The sequence below is a fragment of the Cetorhinus maximus genome, chromosome 15, assembly GCF_964194155.1.
Source record: "Cetorhinus maximus chromosome 15, sCetMax3.hap1.1, whole genome shotgun sequence".
Classification (NCBI taxonomy): domain Eukaryota; kingdom Metazoa; phylum Chordata; class Chondrichthyes; order Lamniformes; family Cetorhinidae; genus Cetorhinus; species Cetorhinus maximus.
Genome location: NC_135893.1, coordinates 91,193,976 through 91,214,897, shown reverse-complemented (window position 1 = coordinate 91,214,897; position 20,922 = coordinate 91,193,976). Strand labels below are relative to the sequence as shown.

Below are 20,922 nucleotides of genomic sequence, written 5' to 3'. Positions count from 1 at the left end.
AGGTCCCTAGGACACCAATGTTAACCCACTCATCTCTCTCTCTTTCATGCTGCAGGAGGAGTACATCAGGAGCCTGGAGCCTGGTGACCTAGCTGTATGTCTCATGGCTTACAGGGAGCGGAGATGAAGGAGAAGAGTGACGAAGGCGCCTGGCTGGGCAGCGGGAGGAACAGCACCCTCAAGAAGAAGGGGCAACTGGGGCTCCTGCACACAACACTGAAAAGCCACTGCGAGCCATCACGGGTTGGCGCCTAGCTAGACCCAGGGTCTACAGATGGCACTTGTCATTCATGCAGATTACCAAGAGGCAGTATCGCCAAAGACTGTGCATGCCCAGGGAACAGGTCGGTCACAAATGCCACCTACTGCAGGATTTGACACCCTCCTCGGCCTGTGGAGCTGGAGCTGCTGGGGTCACAAGAAGAGGGGAGTCAGATGGGCCGGACGCTCCCAGAGTCACCTGGGTGGATGGCACTGGGGTGTGCACCTGCTGATCCTCCTCCCTATGGGTGCCCGAGGGCCCCAGGCTGACTCCTTGAAGAGAAGGGGAAGCTGGAATGAGATCGACTTGCCCTGCACCCTTCTCACGTACAGACTATTGGGATGCCACCTATGGGGTCAGCGATAGAGTTCATCCCATGCATCGGTGCAGGACCAATGTCCTAGTCCAAGGTCTCCATGGCGGCCGCCACCCTACCTGTGTTGACCTCGGTGCATTGGCATGCTGACACTACAGACGGACTCCTCCATTGTGTCTTGAAATCTGAGGAGTGCAACAGACAACCCTCCTGATGTTCCCGAGCTTGCCTTTGCAGCTCCATCAACTGAGGTATGACTGAGTCCAGAGGGTTGACATATGACTCAAACTCAGCATATTTATGGCCTCCAGAAGTCCCTGCTGCCACCTGCTGTGGGTCAGACAGTGCGATATGCTCACCAGATTGTGACCCCGAAGCTACTCTAGAACTAGGTTACACTGAGGTGTGTGTCTGCGCTGGTGGAGGGTGTGGTTGAGCTCTGCGATGAGTATTCAATGAGGGTGTCATCAGATTATTCTTCCAAAGTGTCTTCAGGGCTTGGACCTGGGTCATGGACGCCCCTCGGTTGCTTCCCAGCTGTGCCTGCAAGCAAGGAGATATAATTAGTGTGTGGCAGGGGACTGCAGAACAGGGGAGCTGACTCACAGCAAGGTTGTTGGATGGATGTTGCACTGCTGGATCCTCACTTGGTTGAACAACACCGACCTCACCATCAGCACTGGAACAGTCTAGATCATCGCCGGCCAGCTGGATGACTCTATTTCAAAATCTGTTGGGACCTTTATGTCAGGCATTTCTCCACCAGTCTGCAACCTCTCCCTTTTGTTGTGTGCCAACTTGTCTTGCATGAATACAGATGGAGAGAGTGTAAGCAGGACGCCTGCCAGACCAGATGATGCCTGGCATGTGCGGGTGGAGGGTGGTGCCATGGATGGGATGAGGACGCAACCTGCAGGGCAGATGAAGGTGTGTGTGATATAGTGAATGGTGATGTCCCTTGAACTAGCAATGAGTGGGATCCCTGTGGATGTGTGATGGGCTTGGCGAGTGTGAGTGTTGAGAGTGATGAGAAGAGCAACTTACCCTGGCGGAAGGGAGGAGATAATTCATCCTCTTTTGGCACTGGGTGGCTATCCTCTTTTGCAGGGCATTGGCACTGACCACCACTGCCACTGCCTGCCATGCTGGATTTGCCACCTTGCCTGCTGGCCTTCTCCTAGACCGGAGGTAGAGGGCTTCACAGGGGGCCTCCACTGCGTCCAGGAGGCGCTCGAGGGAGGCATCGCTAAATTTGGGGGCAGCATGTTTCCTCCCTTTGGCAGCCATGAGTTTCCAGCATCTTCTGATGCCTTAGAGAGAGCTAGCTCTGTTCACGTTTCCTCCTTTTATATAATTTCAACCAGAAGTTTTGGGTTTCCAATCTCAGTTTCAATCTTAATTTCTTCAGCAACAGGGAGGATCAGTTTTCTTTCTCAGTTTCCCTTTTCAATTAGAGTCAGTCACAAAAATCCAAACTTTGAAACCATGGGCTCCATCATAAATGTTACACAGATGACCGTTCCTTGTGGGATAACCTTCACTGAACAAAAAGTGTAAATGAAGAAAGATTAAGGATTGACCTTGCTAGCATGGAACAAAACAAATGTTAGAAAAAACAGGAAATCTCCAAGATCAAATGAGTTGATGCAAGTTATCAGTTATCTGATTGTTTCATGAAAAGAAGTGCTTGTACGAAAAGATTATTGGGGGGTCCTAGAAGATAATGTATTATCTTATAATGTAATGCTTTATAGAGAATATGGAAAATCAGTTTTTCCTTCAATTTGTTTTAAAATATTTTTTGTGAATATCATTTAAAGAAAAAAGAGAATCTGTTAATTGTATGAGTTATGGTTAAGTGTCTACAGGTGGGGAGCACTCATTGTGAGACTGGTGGTGGGTTGTACAGTTAGGAGCTATACAGTTGTAATGTCTACTTTGTGAATAAATCTAAAACTGAGTAAAGATTGACTTCTGGTCTCCTCCTTCATCAACTGGCTACAAGTCGTGAAACAATTGAAACACTATTGTGATTAATTCAAAAACATAAAAGAAACTTACCCTTTAAATTGGAGGTTGGGCCTTCAAAGTTCGGGAATTATAGTTCCCACTGGGCCTCGGAACATGCACAGGTGGTTCCTTTTTATGAACTTCGGATTCTGCACATGTGCCAGCCTGACAATGGCCACCCACACATGCGCGGTTGGTCCCTTTTCTCGTTGTCAGGTCGGTCCTACACACATGCACAGTTTGTTTCTTTTATATCTTCAGCCAGGTCTGCACGCCCGCCCGGAAGGGAAACAAGGAAGAAAGTGAACAGTGCAAAAAGAGGGTCAGGGGACCTAGAAGAGAACAGCATTCGGAAGAGTGCCAGAAGAAGCTGGACACAGGAGAGGGACTGGGAGCAGGTCCCAAAACAAAGAAGAAGGTCCCAAACCAGGGAGTGGGACAGAAAGTGATCCCAGGAAAACAGTCAAGTCAAGGGACAAGAATAGGGATCTGAAACTGGTCCTATTAAGTGAAGTTAATACCGAGGAGCAGAAGAAAAGACTCCGAATTAAAGAGACAGGGCTGCAGGGAGCAGACTTAAAGCAAATTGGGCTTGTGAGAAACCAGAAGATCCGAGGAGACAGCTGAAGGTTGTTGACTCCTTACTACAGGCTTTTGGAGCAGTGGTGTTCTGCTTTGCACAGCTGAATATCTGAGAGAATGTGTGTGGAAGGTGAAGCTTGAATGCACATAGAGATCTAGGGGAAAGGAACATCAGAAAGAGAGGTTGAATCTCTGGAGGTAGATCCTTGTTGAAGACGTCTGAGTGAAAGTGTTGCTTGGGAGAGAATTCCAAGGTGAGCTGGTCGAATGTGGAGATTGGAAGCCGTTGTAAGATAGGGTTTCAGTGAGACCGGTTAGCTCACGGTGTGTCAAGTGATTGGAGGGGTTTGATGAGATACCTATAGAAACTTGATTTTGGAATGTGGTTTTCTGACCACAGTGTGTCTATTAGTTTACATGCACTGTATACGTACTGTGAACATTAGAGTAAAAGATAGATTTTGTAACTTGTGTTATCTTTAGGAATTTTATTTCTATTAATATAAATATTCTATATTTGTAAAGGTATCGTTGGAGTGATGGAGTAGTGTAATGTAGTTCATCTTTTTTTGTTTAATGATGTTTTATTCTTTTGTTAAAAGTTCATCAGACTCCCATGGCTCTGTTCAGTAGCCGCCCTCCACGCTTGTAAACAAAAAATAAAAGTTAGGGTCTATCAAGCCAGGTTCCACCCTGGGATCTGACTTGTCCAGTCATAACATCAGCTGGGATCATAACACTATCTCAATTCATCAACATGAAGCGCTAGATTAATGCGGCTTTACTGTTTTGTAAATGTTGTGATGTGTTGCATTCCTTTACTTGCTGAAACTCTTCATCTGGCTCTGTCGATGGTCATGGCAGGGTGGGTGGACAATGTACGGTTTTGAAAACCTCTGTTGCCTTTTGTTGAAGATATTTTAAGTAATATGTGTATGCTTTGGTGATTATGCCTGGCAGTGTGAAGTGTGACTGTTATTTAAGATGCACTTTGTACAACATTTAAATATGGCAAGAGGATAAATCAGCTCTCCTGGATTTATTTTTAATTATAAACTTGTTATAGCATTTCTAAAGGACAGTGAATTCCCCCAAACTTAATTCTTAGTCCATATTAATGCCAATTGCAAGAAAATAAAATCTAGCTTTTGTCGGTGGAGTATGACGATAGTACTTGCAATACCAGATGTCTATTGCAATGGTTAGATTTGGTAAATCCGTGGAAAAGAAATTGAGATTTGGTCTAAAACAGGCTGCCCTTCACAGCGAGCCCATTTTACGCTACGGGAGTGGACTAATTTCACCTCCAGAGGATCGAAATGAAGTGTAAATACTCTAGTGAGAGATTTCTTTTCAAACCTTGGCTGTGCTAAAGTTAGTGCAACATCAAATGCAAACTGAGGAGGTGAAAGAAGATTGCAGAGCTTTACATTTGGAGTAAAATCACCCAGTGACATTCTTAAACTATTTGTGGCTTTAATGACTGGAGTATTTTGACATTTACAGCGTTAAAAAAGTGAAGGCAAAATTTTCTGTTATGCTTGGTCACATTGGAGCAGCTTAACTCCGTGCATCAAGATGGGCTCCATTACTGGCATGACTGCTTCCCCACCCAATTTTTCTTTGTGATCCATTATGCCCAGGTGCAATGAGAAGAAAACTGCCCTGTGCTCTTTGTCGGGGACTCTGTGGCACAGAAGCTTGAAATGTTGCTATCTCACATTGGGAATCTAGATTCGGAATCCTGGCCAGAATAATGGGATCAGTGCTTCCTTCTCTGAGAGCTATCACAAATTCTTAAGTATGGTCTGTTTAGGCTATATCAACTAGGTTCATAGTAGATGTCAGTCCACAAAAGCGTCCACATCTCAGAAGCTGACTGGTCTCCCTCACATCAATGTATAAGTGATTTTACTGGCTAAATGCTACTGAACCTGTACTTGGTAGGTTTCTCTCTTTAAGCTCACAGTTGTAGAATGCCTGGGCTGTTAATGACAGCAGCATTATGATCAATTAATTGCTACTAAAGACTTTTGAGTAATCAAGAAAATAAGGCAGTTCCACATCTTAGCTCTGTTGGTGCCCTATGCAATTCTCTGCATTCTATTAGCAGTCAGTCCCAGGCATGTCGAAGGCAATGGTTCCCTGCTGGCTTATTGTTATGTATAGTTATGAATGCACTGATGCTGCATAATGCTAGCGTAATATTACACAACATGAATAATTTACAGTCCTCTCTGGTTATTTTTAAACAGGAAGATCCTCGATACAACAAAATGGTGGGAGAAAATCGAACAGAGAATTTTCTTACTGTTCGGAAAGTTTCTGTGTCTCGAATGCATTCCTTACCTAACGACAGCTACATGTTTCGCCCAGTTAGATCAGCCCAAGCTCATTTTCCGTTGCATGAAGTGGACCCCCATCAGGGTATGTCACTGACAAGTATTTATTTTAAAAAGGGAATGAGAAACGTTTTCAATCAGTCAATCTAAAATGATTTGAAAATTCATTTCTATTTTTTTAATTGACCAGAAAGTCAGTCCTGTGAGCCAGGCTGAAGGGCACAATTTAGAAAATCTGGGGGTCATACCGGGACTACTGCTGCTGCTGAACCCCACCATTGCTCCTGCCACAGATTGTAGGAGCAGGAGGGAGACCCTCCAGAAACAAGCCTTCGATGGTTTGAGGGTGCTACTGTAAGCTGGACTGACACGGGATGGGGACAGGTGGTGTTTGGTTTTCCCCTGCCCTCCCCAGAGGCTATCCCCAAGGCTTTGTGTCTGGAAGCCACTTTAAAGTACTAAAAAAAAGAAAGTTTTTTCCTCTCTAAACCCCCAATTTTCACAAGTTCAGCACCACAATTTACCCCAGCTTTGACACCGCCAACACCCCTGCCACCCTGCCTGCCCTCCTACCTCAGGTTGGCCCTGTTTTTAGTGCTGACAACCAGGCTTGCCTGCACCACTGGTACACCTGAACCCAACTTGAGGCCTCAGACCTGGAACTTGTGATACAACCCCAGGCCCCACTATGCCACCAATGGGGTTGTTGGGCAATAGCTTGTGTCAAATATTGAGATGCCAATCTCAACACCTGCAATCAATCTTTCTGGAGCCTGTCTTGACTCTGTTAATTTTGGAAGCATAGGCTAATTGGATAACTCAATATGGTCATTCATAAATGAGTTAAAAATATACGATCACAAAATAGAGATTCTAATTGTAATCAATAAGTTTTATGCTTCCCTGAAGGGGAGGAATTGCAGGAAAAAAATTAAAAGGATCTGTTATTTGAAAAATGTCTTTGGTTTCAAGTTTTTTTTATTCAGGGTTTTGTTTTTACTCGGGATTTTCTATTTAGGGTCTGTGACTTCAGTCCAGTCTCAGCCTGTTGAAGTTTCTACATATCTTGGAGTTCCCACTGAGGTAATTCATAACTTTGCTTCGACCAGCCACATCACCCTCCCCAAAATCCCTCCTCCACAGAGACCACCGAGATCACCCAGTATTAACAGGCTGCTACATAGACAGGTATTGATCGATTTTGTTTAAAAAGTATTCACGTTTTGCATCAAAGCATGTTGGCTCAACTTGGAACAGAAATCAACAGTATTTGCTTCCAATTTGTGGTCATTGACAGTTACCCAAAACTGGCTGAAAGCAAGGCGGCCGTTCAATTAAACTGTGCCCCAATTTTCTTTTCATTTTGGTAAAAGAGGCATCAGGAAAGGTTGGGGCTAATGCTTGTTTCATGCACAGAACCTGCTCGCGCACACAACCTGCCATATTGGACCTTATACATCTTTAAAATGAACACAATGTCACCATGTTTCTAGCCCTATGTTTCTAGCCACCATGTTTTAGGTTCCCCACTCTTGAGTAGAAACCCTGCACACCGAGAGCTGCTGGCCAGTCAGAGGCCGGCAGTTCTCCATTGCTAGCAGCACTACTGGGAATGGTGGCTGCTGCTGATGGTGCTGCATGGGTTTGACCAGGGATCGTTGTTGGATCCCTGGAATAAGGTAATTGTGGGGGTGGTCACAAGAAGAAGGGGTCAAGGAAGTGGGGGCAGGGGGTTCAGAGAGAAAAGTGGGGGATTGGCTTTTAGCAGGCCCACACTTATGATGCCGGGTCCCTTAATTGGGCACAGAGGGCTGGATTTTCACTGTGTCTTTCACTGAAGACTTGTACTCCAGAACTAGCCGAACCCCTAGACAAGCTGTTCCAGTACAGCTACAACACTGGCATCTACTCGGCAATGTAAAAAATTGCCCAAGTATGTCCTGTACACACAAAGCAGGCCAAATCCAACCATGCCAATTATCGCCCCATCAGTCTACTCTCGATTATCAGTAAAGCGAACGGTGCTATCAAGCGGCACTTGCTTAGCAATAACCTGCTCACTGGTGCTCAGTTTGGGTTCCACCAGGGTCACTCAGCTCCTGACCTCATTACAGCCTTGGTTCAAAAATGGACGAAAGTGCTGAACTCCCAAGGTGAGGTGAGAGTGACTGCCCTTGACATCAAGGCAGCATTTGACCGAGTGTGGCATCAAGGAGCCCTCGCAAAACTGCAGTCAATGGGAATCGAGGGAAAAGTCCCTGCTGGTTGGAGCCATACCTGGCACAAGCAAAGATGGTGTGGTTGTTGGAGGTCAATCATCTCAGTTCCAGGACATCACTGCAGGAGTTCCTCAGGGCAGTGTTCTGGGCCCAAACATCTTCAACTGCTTCATCAATGACCTTCCTTTCATCATAAGGTCAGAAGTGGGGATGTTCGCTGATGACTGCACGATGTTCAGCACTATTCATGACTCTTCAGATACTGAAACGGTCCATGCCCAAATGCAGCAAGACTTGGACAATAAACCAGGCTTGGGCTGATAAGTGACAAGTAACATTCGCGCCACACAAGTGCAAGGCAATAACCATCTCCAACAAGAGAAAATCTAACCATCACCTTTGATGTTCAATGGCATTACCATCGCTGAAACTCCACTATCAACATCCTGGGGGTTACTGTTGACCAGAAACTGAACTGTCCACACAAATACTGTGGCTACAAGAGCAGGTCAGAGGCTAGGAATCCTGCAGTGAGTAAATCAACACCTGATTCCCCAAAGCCTGTCCACAATCTACAAAGCACCAGTCAGGAGTGTGATGGAATACTTTCCACTTGCCTGTACTAGTGCAGCTCCCACAACACTCAAGAAGCTTGACACCATCCAGGACAAAGCAGCCCCCTTGATTGGCACCCCTTCCACAAACATTCACTCCCTCCACCACTGATGCACAGTAGCAGCAGTGTGCACCATCTACAAGATGCACTGCAGGAATTCACCAAGGCTTCGTCGACAGCACCTTCCAAACTCACGATTGCTACGTCTAGAAGGACTAGGGCAGCAGACACATAGGAACAGCACCACCTGGAAATTTCCCTCCAAGTCACTCACCATCCTGACTTGGAAATATATTGCCATTCCTTCACTGTTGCTTGGTCAAAATCCTAGAACTCCCTCCCTAACAGCACTGTGGCTGTATTTGCACCACATGGACTGCAGCAGTTCAAGGAGGCAGCTCACCACCACCTTCTCAAGGGCAATTAGGGGATGGGCAATAAATGGTGGCCTAGCCAGTGACGCCCACATAACCATGAATGAATTAAAAAAAAACTTGTGTGATGCTTGTCCATTCTTTTTAACAGTGTGATAAGTCTTAATGACTGGCAAACAACCTCACTGGCACTGGGAATTAACTTCTATAAATCGGTAGGAGGGATTTTCCAGTCCCACCAGCGGCAGGCATTATCGTTGGTGGGACGGAAAAATTTTACTTTTACCGGCTCTCCCAAGTTTTCCCGTACCCCCCGCGCCAATGTCCACCGGTGTCAGTGCCAGAAAATCCTGCCTGGAATTCCATCCCTTCAGATTGTTGAAATTTTTTTTTTTAATTCAAATAAACTTTTTTTTTACTTCTTGTTTGTCTCTTTTTATCTCTCTCTTGATTCCATCTTTCTTTCCCTCTCTTTATCCCACTTTCTGTACATGATTTGACATTGAATGGACTATTCTAATTGACACTTCTGCTTGAGATCCTGTGCACCTCAGTAGGATTTTTCAATCTGATTGGTTAAGGAAAGATCAGTTGCATGTCCTGTTCACATAGGTCCCAGATCTTCTGGAGAAGGTCCCGTGCCAAAATTGCTTTCTAATCCCAGGAAGTTCCAGTTCAAAACCTCAATGTCTGGATGAGTGTGAAAGTAATGAATGGCTGCTGCCATTCTTCACTGTTGATTGCAAAATCCGGGCCATTAAGTTTAAGCACAATACAAGGGACTTGAGCACATAACTTAGGCCAACACTTGAGTGCAATGTTGAGGGAGTCCTGCACTACCTTCTGGGTGCGATGTTAAACTGAAGCCCTGTAGAGCTGTTCAGGTAGATGTAAAAGGTTTTGCCAATATTTCAGAAAGAGCAGGAGTGTTCTCCGAGTGTCCTAGTCAACATTTATTCCTCTATCGACGAGAAAATTTTCAGATTAACTTGGCATGATCTCATTTGTTATCCAAGTAAGAATGATTACACTTCAAAAACTATGGATGCAGTAGTGTAGTAATTGTGTTGCTGGATTGGTAATCCAGAGCCCTGGACTGAACATGAGATCAAATCCCATCATGGCAGTTTGAGAATTTCAATGCAGTTTTTAAAAATATGGTAATTTCAAAAAAATTGGTATCTGTGGAATTGACAATGACACTGTTGATTATCTTAACCCGATTGGTTCACTAATGCCCTTTAGGGAGTGGAACCTGCTGTCCTTATCCAGCCTATCCTCAAGCTCACAACTACATGGTTGACTCTTAACTGCCCTGTGAAGACACCTCTAAAGCCATTGAGTTGTATAAAATGACATTTGAGTAACTAGGAATGGACAATAAATGACACCTTTGTTACTAATACATCCTGCAAATTAATTTAAAAAATAATTGACTGTAAAACACTTTGGAACATCCTGAGGACATGAAAGGCACTATGTGAAACGTATTTTCTTCTTTCCATACCACGACAGGAGGGATATTGAGAACTGGTGACAGGGGGAGGAGGCGGGGGGCTGATGGTGTGAGAAAGTCTGTAAAATTAAGGATACAAGGCAAGAGAGACTCATTTGATTCATGCTGTGCTGCAGCAGAAAAGTTTCGCAAAATATTTATGATGAAACATTATCAGTGAGAATTTGCTCTGATATTTTGTGATTGCTTATATTCCAGGAATCTGTGAGAAATGACTCAGTGGATGTTATGAATATGGAGTCTAAGAATAGCCTGAAGATAGAGTGCAATGACAGCCTGCAACCAAAAGTTTCACCTCATCACATCTTGGTTCCACCATTAATGCATCCCACACCATTGTCTCCAAAGGTCACCCCTCAGCCTTCGCCACTGTTGACTCAACGCAGCAAGCAATCAAGTGTCCATACGCACAAGCAGGTCTACAGCCAGCGCAGTATCCCAAGCCGCTCGCCCAGTCACAGCAGTGGCAGCAACAGCCCAGTGAGCTCCTTCTTCAACTCTGTAGACCCAGCTGATGAAGAAGTGTGCTACATCAACAACTCAATGAGAAACTGGAGGAGACAGTCTGAAGCAAGAAGCCTATCGTTATCACCTTTCCTCTCTCCTAATACATCGGTTGTGGCTTTAAAGAACTCTAACAGTACAGTAAGTTTGGCTGGCGCTGGCAGGGAGAAAGACTTAAAGAAGTTTTACAGTGTTGATGCGCAGGGATTATTGGCGAAGCCTTCTTGGGCAGGTGACCCAAGGAGACATTCAATTGAAATATGCCCATCAATTGACGATGAAGATGCAAGCTTGCAGTTTGAAGGTTCATTTTCTAGTGAAGAAAAGCGAGAGTCTTCGGTCCATGTTCAGTCAGATTCTGAATATATTCTTGCAGCTCGAAGAAAGAAAAAAATGAGTCCGCCCTGTATCTCAGTTGAGCCTCCCAAAGAGAGCGAAAGTGGGCCTGCTTCTCATACTGCAGCATCTGAAGCCAGGATGCATCTACGCAAGCGCACACTGTCCTTTGAATCTATGGCTCATAGAGATTCTTTAGAACTTGTAGACTTGCAACCTGGGAATCAGAACTCGAAGACAGATCAACGAATTCCTCCGGCCTGTCAAAGCAAGCATCTTACCATTCCAGACTTATCATTCGACCACTCAGACGTGAGTTCGTTTAGCAGTTTATCTGACCTGTTTTCTGACAGCAATCATTCAACCCCTTCTTCTAGTGTCTCTGCAGATTCGAGAGTAGAATTACTGGCCTCTGAACGGAAGAAAATAGACCATTTAAAAGCGCCAAGTGAAAACCCTGACATTCATAGGCCTGAAAGCAGTAAAGAGATACTCAATGTTACCAATACGCCTCTTAGGAAGCGGGGGCTTATCCGGATGGCTAGCACACGAGAAGACACTGATGATCTTGTGGTATAGCTGCGGTGGATAAACTTTCTGGGGTTGGGGGGATGGTGAAAAGACTTAATTCACACCAATCAATCACTGTAAAATGGAGACTATTACTCTGCCTAATGATACTCGTTGTTTGATCCCTTGTCATTGCTTCAAGGAGTTTGTAAAGGGATGCAAAAAAAATGGGATATGCAAACATTTTTTGAATGGAACTTGATTAGCTTCCCATAGCTCAATCACATTGATTTGAGTCAGATTTATGTGTACAGGCACTTTATTGTGCAAAGCCACAATATGCAGAAGTGCAGAAAAGATGAGAACTATACAGTGATGTAATGTTTGCAATGTATATACAAATAATTATGTATTAGTGACAAATAATTTAATTATGTCTTCATAATGCACATATTTTTATATAGAACCATAATGTTTTGCACACTTAAGATTGAATTCCAAGTTGAGTGGTGTTTTCTGGTGTTTAAGTGGAATGTATATAATTTAGACTTTTTTTTTGTTTTCCTTTTCCGCTTGCTCATGCTAGCCACATACTCTGAATGTTTACTTTTTTTAACGTAACATTTACTGAGAACCAAATTACTACTGGATTGTAGTCAGTGCAATAATAGACTAATTCAATGTTCAGTTTTTTTTAAAGAAGAGTCACGTTTTCAACCAGGTTAAATTGCAATAAATTAAAGAAACCATAGAGAATAATAGGCGTACTAATATTAGGAACATGTCAAACTAAAACCGAATAAAGTTAAAATCTAACAGCAAATTATTTATTCTATTGCATTTTATTTGCAGTTTGGTAAGTTATTAATGGTATTTGTAAAGTTACATGCATTTCCTGGTCAAGAGTGTTATATGTAACCTTTGCAAGCAAATCTGTTTATGTTTACTACATTGCATCCATCATGCAAGGGATAACTGACTTCATTCTTAAATGCTTGTTTCTGTGCTGACCTTTTTATTTAGCTTTTGGCTAATCTGTTTCACACAAAAATATGTTCAAATTGTTTTTGAGTGTACAATAAATCAGTGCTTCTGTCTTAATAAAAAAATCCTACATTTTCACTGTACATTGTGGGTAATACTCTTCTTGTTTGGGTAGCAATAACAACAGATGAGTGGCAGAGAAGGAAAACTCTTTTCACAGGTATGGTGGTTTTTTCTATTATGCAGTCTATCCAGAACTTCTTTCCTGATTCAGAAGAGTACTAAATCTGAAGAAATAACTTCAACATTCAGGTGGTGTTCTGAAAGTTGGGTTAAGATCAAGTTTTTGCTTTAAGAGGTTTTTAAAAGATTGTCCCTCTTACCTGAATAAAGCAGTGAAAACTGCAAAGGATGCACTACTAAAGGTTTAGTAGTCATTTGATGTTTTTAGGAAATAATTGGAACAGTACTCATAACATTAGGAAGTTTATCCAAAATAGAACTGAGAATGATGATTAGAAGACAACTCCATTACAGACTGCTAGCCCTAATTTTTGATTGTGTATCAAATGCTTTATGAAAGTGAAAATATGTAATCAGCGCTGAAATTCAAGTTAGAGAGCAAGGTGCACATGATGCCCGGAACGGCTGGTTCGCTGTGTTTGAACGTTGTCCCTTCATCTCTGATGCGTGGATTTAAACTCAGCTCAGCCTAGAGATGAAAATCTCTTTCTCACTAAGTACAAAGTAAATGAGCTTGGATTGATTTAATCCACTTTAAGCAAGGATAAAGGTTGGGCATTATTTGGCACTGATGTGCCAGTCTTATTTGAGAAAGGGCACAAGCATTGCTGGAAATTTCAGCCTGGCGCAGTAAGGAGTGCTCTTCAGAGTTCAGGGTTAAGCTTAGCTAATTGATAGTGTGGAAGACTCCGCCTTTATCCCTGTATAGCTGCCCTGGGAGTGTTTGATGTTGAGGAAGACGGGATCATTTTACATTTCCGTACCCCCTGTGAATATCAAGGCAATTTTTTAAAATTTTCAATCACAGTTTAAGAGGATATATTTTCAGTACATAATCCATAATTCCAACTTTATACTTGCTATTCTTGCTGTTAATGGTACTCAGTGAAACAGTTTCTAATTTCTCTATTTCCAGGCAAAGCTTTGGCATTTGAAAACCACACAGACAACAGAAGAATATGGTGTTTTGAAGAAGGGAAGTTAAGTGATGATGTGTTTAATTAATAAGGTAATGATTTACATTTTTGCAGAACCAAGTAGGTTAACATGTTCATCCCTTGTGTCAAAAATCATTACTGTGGAGTAGCCGATGCTTCCTGACATTTTTGATCTTGTTCCTAGTTTTTACAGATAAATGAAGATGTGTCTGGCTAGGACTCCTTTATTTTTTATCCTGTTAATTATTGTATTCAGCAAACCATTTAGGGAAAGTATAAGGGATATTTAACCCCTAAGAGACCTTGAAGTCAGTAGGGCAAATTGAGTGCACTGTAAAACAGGCTGCTGATTCACAATGGGCTATTGCATTTTACTGTGTAGACAAATTTAACTCCTCTTTTATCCAACAGCTCTGCAATTTCCTGCTCCAGTGCTCTATATTTGGCTTCCCACATGGACACTTTATGTTTACACTTAATCATTATTGTGATGAATGGGTAATAAACTGACCCAGGAAACACTTATTTAAGTATCTCTTCAGAGCAATGGAAGATGCAAATCCTTTTTCCATTGGCTTAAAAGTGGTGCAGCTCACTGTGTTCTCCCTTTGTATTTAGTCCAAAAAAGAGAGTTCTGAATCTAGTTCTCCATAAACTTGAGGTTATCCATAACTTTGCTGCCTGTGTCTTAATTTTGACCAAGTCCCATTCATCTAACACCCTGTTTTTGTTGACCTACATTGGATCCCAGTCAAGCAACACCTTAATTTTAAAATCCCTCCATTATCTTGTTCCTCCCTATCTCCTCTAGCCCCACAACCCTCTGCGTTCCCCTAATTCTGGCCTCTTGAGCATCCCAATTTTAACCACTCCACCTTTGGTGCCTGCTCCTTCAGTTGCCCAGGCCCTAAATTCTGGAATACCCACCTAATACCTCTCTGCCACTCTACCTCTGTTCTGTCCTTTAATTCACACCTTAAAACCTACCTCTTTGACCAAGCTTTTGGTTATCTGACTTAATATCTTCGTATGGGGCTCAGTGTCATATTTGTTTTATAATGCTCCTATGAAGTGCCTTGGAACATTTTATTATGTTAAATGCACTATATAAGTTATACAATCATATGAAACAGGAGCAGAAGTAGGCCATTCAACCCCTCAAGCCTGCTCTATCATTTAATAAGACCATGGCTGATCTGTTTGTGTTTTGAGTTCCACATCCCCAAGTTATTGTTGTTGTTGTTGAAATGAAGTGGGGAAAGCAACAAATGTAATGGTGATGGATGTATAGAACACAGTGGACATAATCCAATGGGTTTGTTATAAAAACTTCAAAGGAGTGAGAGAGATCTTTCATCTAGTTAAAAAAGAAAAATTACTATATAAAACAATGCATAAACATACTCAAACAAAAGATGAATGAAATTCAGGCATACATTTTCCCTCAATAAATAAAGGATTGCAGCAAAAGTTGGAGCTCCTGGGACGAGTAGAGAAACTAAACTTAGAATGAGACTTAAGAAGAAGTTTATGGTTAATAATACAAAAGAAAACCATGCTGAAAATCAGAAATATAGACAGGATGCAAAGAGGCTTCGAAAGGCAAGAAGGAAATATGAAGAATGGCTGCCAGATATATAAAGGAAACTAGTAAAAGATTTAACAAAGCTATTAAGGTAAAAGAATAATTAAAGGAGTAGGACCAATTGGAGAAAAAGATGGAAATTTTCTTATGGTGAATGAAAGAATGATGGAGATATTAAATGAGTTCCTTGCCTCAGACTTTGTATAAATAAGTGGAAACAGAAATGGAAATGGGAGGGTTTGAGGCAATTGAATAGGATAATTACAGGTGAGGAAGTAATATTGGAACTCAATTGGAAAAGGCACTTAGCCCCAGTAACATCCGCACCAGGATGCTGAAGAAAATCAGAGAGGAAGTAGCAGACACTGACCAAATGTTTATCACGGGAAGCATATCATTAAGCAAAAGATACTAAAATACATAGCTGTCAGCTCATGGAGAGAAAATCTCCTTTGAAATTTCTAATTTGTACAATCACTTAACTTCATTTTGGGGTCGATTTTAACTGCAAATTTCATTTTAACTGCAAAGCAGCATGACTGTTAGCATCAATGGAATGATGAGTTTGGCCCGGATTTGAGGCCATTTCTGACCCATAAACACTGGGCAGAATTTGACGTCCCGCGGGTGGGTGCATGCTCGACCTGATGGGGCGTAAAATAGTGCGCGGTATTTTGGTCGGTGGTTGCGTACGAGAGTTGGCAGTGCGCCCGCCGACAATTGAGAGGCCTACTAAGGCCATTAAAGTAGCAATTGACAGCGATTTTTTGCTGCCTATCAAACCTAATGGTTGGCGGGGGGTGGGGGGGGGGGGGGGGGGAGGGGGGCACGTGGGTGGTGGGCGAATTGGCCAGGCAGCCTTTGCATTTTTGAGGAAACCTCATCCAAGGGTGGGGTGAGGTTTTCGATATTAATTAAAAAAGATGTTTGGGCAGAATTTTTATAATCTATATGTTTAGGCGAGTGAGTCCGATGTGTGGACATTTTTTTCTGCATTTTGAAATCTTTATTTGATGGTTTTGAATTCTTCAGCTCCCTGAGGCAGCTCTCTGCCTTCAGGGAGCTTTCATTGCATGCTGCCCCGCACCTGCGCTGACTTCAGCGCTTGCCTTCTTCCCGCCCCAACCCAGCAGCACTGAGCCTTTCAGCGCGCCTTTCATGCTGGCTGGCCATCAATTGGCAGAGGCCGATCACGGGCGGCGGGCCGTTTCCAGGCCACTCCCAAGCCCGCCCACCACGCCCGCCCATCATGCCCTCCCACCGCGCCCGCCCGACAACCCGAAAATTCTGCCCATTAAGTTGGGGAAGTTAAAGTCCACCCCATTGTGACTGAAGGGACTTTGAAAACTGGCTACATGAAATAATTTTCATTGTTCATGAAATATTTTTGGTTGGATTTGGCTAATTAAAACATGCAGCCCTGGGGAGCTGTGCAAGTGTTTGACTTGAATTCTAATTGGACATATTCGTCATTCTCCTGAAAAAGTATTTTTATGACGAAATGACGTGAGCTGTGAGGTCACAATTAAGACAATGGCCTGAATTTTACGTCCCGCAGGTGGGCATGCGCCCAACTCAAATGGACGTGAAATAGCATGAGATGACATTGGGATGATGATCCCAACATCATCGCGCAGTTACGCAATATTTCACTCAGCGGGCGCGCACAGCAGTCAGAAGTGCAACCGCTAAGAATTAAGCGGGCAATTAACCCCATTAACGATGCAATTAACAGCGATTCTACGTGGCCCGTCCACATTTACAATTGGCAGATGGGCCATTCTCCAAGGCAGCATTCACAGTTTTGCTCAAGCCTAAATCCATTGCGGTATGAAATCTCCCTGGGAAATTAAAATAAAGAGATATCTGGGGACTGTTTTTTTATGAGGTATGCTTTCAGGTGCTTGATTGTGCTGCATGGACATATTTTGCAGCATTTTTGTCGTTTCCTTTATTCTGTGGAGGTTTGCAACTTCAGGGAGCTCACTAGAAGCACTCACCCGCACCCTCAGTTAGGTCGGTGCCCACCCTCTTCTCACTCCCACCCCGGCAGTGCTGAGCATTTCTCAGTACGCGTTTCATGCTGGCTGGCCGTCAATTGACCAGCCAGCATGAAATTGCGGCCGGGGGCCGATCGTGGCTGGAGGCCTATTTCCCGCCCACTTCCGGGCCCACCGATCGCGCGCGCCGGACGAGCGAAAAATTCGGGCCAATAAGTAAGTCCTCTGTGTTCGGTGTATTATTCCTCTACCTTTCAATTAAGTGGTTGAATATATACCAAACTTTACACATTCCTGACATCAAGAAATAATACCAAGATTCCTTAGTTTGGATAGTTTCTAATCTTTATAAAATGTTGATTTAAAAATTGTCATTTCCACACTTGTATTTTCCAATATTTCAGAATTCTTCCTGTCTTCACAGATGAAGCTTGATTTCTTCAAGGTGTTTGGATCTTGAAACCTCACCTGTATGCAAGGTGCAGGTAAAGGGAGCAACTTTCCCATTTTATGACTATATTTTTGTGAGAAGGTATAAACACATTCTGTTAACTAGGAGAAGATGTTGAGTTGTGTTTTGATGGCTTGTCTTTTTCTGGAGTTTGGTGATTGTTTGAGCACTTGTTAATGCTTCCAATTTCCCCCTGTATCTTGCCTTTTGATTTAGAGATGTTTTGATCTGTGTTTTGCTCTGTTGGTTTTTCTTCTGCTGAAATTATAATTGCACTTCAACATTCCCAAAAGATTGACATTTCACTTTGTTTTGGTTTCTTGCCTTTCATTAGAAGAGTCTTGCTGTTGTTTTCCTCCAACGATGCAGTACTGACCTCACTTATGCTGGAACATTTACTTGTGTTGTGTACGTTTCTGTTTTTTTTTGCTAAAAGCAGTAAGCCAATCATTTTCTGTACATGTTTTTTTCTGAGTAAGCGCCTTTTATCTTTCTACACTGCTTTTGAGTTTATTTGTGATAAACTGCATTGGGTGTTCAGTTACTATCATATTTCCATTAGTTAGGAGTTTGTATGTTCTGAATTTTGGACAAATGTGTTGACGATGTTCTTTTTCTTCCACACGTTCCATTAGGCGCGTTGAATTCCATGAACATAATTATTGTAAAGGCTTGTACAACATTTGAGCATAATTTCAGAACTACAAAGTCATGAAAAGATAGTCCATGAAATAGCACCTGTGAGATACAATTTTTACAGTTTGTTCATCTCTAGTTCAAGGCATCACGGATCATGCCATGTCTTATCCATCTAATTGTAGCCAAAGAATCAGCTACTGTGGCTTCTCTTCCCAGTCGCACATCATTAATTCTGGTGTCCCTCAAGAACCTATCCTTTCCTTTCCCGCTCTCCTATTTCTCATATGCAGCCTTCCCTCAGTGACACCATCCGAAAACACAGCATCACTTTCCATGTGTACACTGACAATACCCAGCTCTACCCTCTCGACTCCTCCAGTGTCTGTAAATTGTCAGACTGCTTTCCAACATCTAGTACTGGAGGAGCACAAATTTCTTCCAATTAAATATTGGGAAGACCAAAGCCATTTTCTTTGGTCTCCACTACACACTTCACACCCTAGCCACCCACTCCATCTCTCTGTATGGCAACTGTCTGAGGCTAAACCAGACTGTTTGCAACCTTGGTGTTACACTTGACCCCAACATGCATTTCTGACCACATATCACTAAATCCGCCTACTTTGACCTCTGTAACAGTGCCTGACTCCACCCCTATCTCCATGTTTTTGTTACCTCTAAACTTGACTATTCCAATGCAGTGCTGACCAGCCAACAATGTTCTACCATCCTTAAACTTGAGGTCATCCAAAATTCTGCTGTGTTGTAATTCGTAATAAGTCCATTCACCCATTACCCTCCTACTCACTGACATACATTGGCTCCCAGGCAAAGAACGCGTTGGTTTTAAAATTCTCACCCTCAAGTTGAATTTTCAAGGCTCCCAAGGGCAGGAATGAAGGACCATGAGGATACTGGCACCAATTGGTGCATTAATTTCAGGACTCTGCTCCTGGCGCCATCAATAATCACCATGGCGGGGGGAGCAGTACTGTTCGTACTTTGCCTGTTGCAGATAGCTGAAGGAATGTGCTTTTTGATATGATCCACCAGACGTTGGGACATACGGCCTACATAACTGGCATCACACCGGCACTGAAACTCATACACTCCATTGCTCATTTGTGTAGTAGGCAGTACCTGTCTTTGAGAATACCACTTATGTTGCTACTGCATTGTAGCAGTGTGTAACAGCTAGCTTCACCTGTTGCTCAATTTTTTGAGACACTTTATCCTTTCAGGGTAACCTGAGTTAGACTGGGCACTTTTCAGGACCAAGGCAGCCTTAGGCCCATTTATGAGTTTGCGCGACATACAGTGAGCAATGATCTGAAATTTGAAATACTTGACCAGCCCATGCTTGCAAAAACTCAGAACATATTGTTCCACATTAGATGTAATTCCACGATTAGATAACACTTACTGAACAACCCCGAGTATACTAAGAATTACAGTAACAACTAATTTAAGATCATCAGTCAGACTCACAATGTGGCTCAATTATGTTTGCAAAAAGCTACATGTATTCATACGCAAGCCCTGTCTGCAAACAAAGAGAACATGTGCAGGCATTGAACCTTTTTAACTAAACAAAAGTATGCTGGACAATTGTTGCCTGGTGCATTCTCCATGGAAATGCCTCGACCAATCAAAGTCTACTTGGCAACCAATCAGCACCTTTTTCACATGCAGTACAAATTTGTTGTTTGCTTTGAAATTTGGTATTTCTGCGAATCTGCCCTGATCAGTACAAGGTAAAAATCTTCGACAACATGTTTCTTTTTTCAGCAATACTGAAGTTATAAGTCTTTGGAGGGGCTGCTGAGAGAAAGATGTTGCTACAGTAACATTAGAGGCATTGTAAAGGATAAAATCAAATGATGCTCAAAGAGGCCATGAAATACGTAATGAAATTGGAAGTCAAAATTTGAATGGAACTGGTTGTTTTATATATATATATTCTTATAAAAGTACTATTTGATTATTAGGAATCATAATACTTTGTTTTCCACCATGCCTCATCTGAGGTATCCTTATGAGGCATGGCCCTTCCAAGTGCTGAATCAATGGAATAACCCTCAGTAGACATAGTCAATCTTCCAGCACCCATTCTTCTAATTATCTGCCATTAAGAATTGCTTGCCAGCAGGAGAAGTAGCTCTTCACAAAATTATTACTAGATAGTCATTGGATTGAATTATATAGGAAATGCTAAGCAGAACTAAATGCAATGAATGTTATTGGAAATTTATAATAGAATCTTACAACACATAAGATAGCTTCGGAAGAGCTATCCAATTAGTCCTGTTCTTTCCCCATAATCCTGCAAGTCCTTCCATTTATAATAGAAACTATCAGAAATATATTGTTCAACAGACAACAACCTAGTTTTACATTATCAAAAATGCACATTTAGACAGCAGAAACATTGAAGAGACTTAATATTATTTCAGAACTACATGTTTCTTAGAGCCAACCAACATGACTGCTTTCCA

General features: G+C 42.6%; 1 protein-coding gene across 1 annotated transcript in view; it reads left to right on the top strand.

Annotated features, from left to right (window-relative positions):
• cacna1ha (calcium channel, voltage-dependent, T type, alpha 1H subunit a) overlaps positions 1-12,707 on the top strand; it is a 610,320-nt gene extending 597,613 nt beyond the window's left edge. Inside the window, exons 34-36 of the mRNA XM_078558934.1 lie at positions 5,426-5,597; positions 6,531-6,700; positions 10,436-12,707. Coding sequence (XP_078415060.1) covers positions 5,426-5,597; positions 6,531-6,700; positions 10,436-11,656 — 1,563 coding nt within the window. The 3' untranslated portion in view covers positions 11,657-12,707. The remainder of the gene's footprint in view (positions 1-5,425; positions 5,598-6,530; positions 6,701-10,435) is intronic.
• Positions 12,708-20,922: the final 8,215 nt, after the last annotated feature.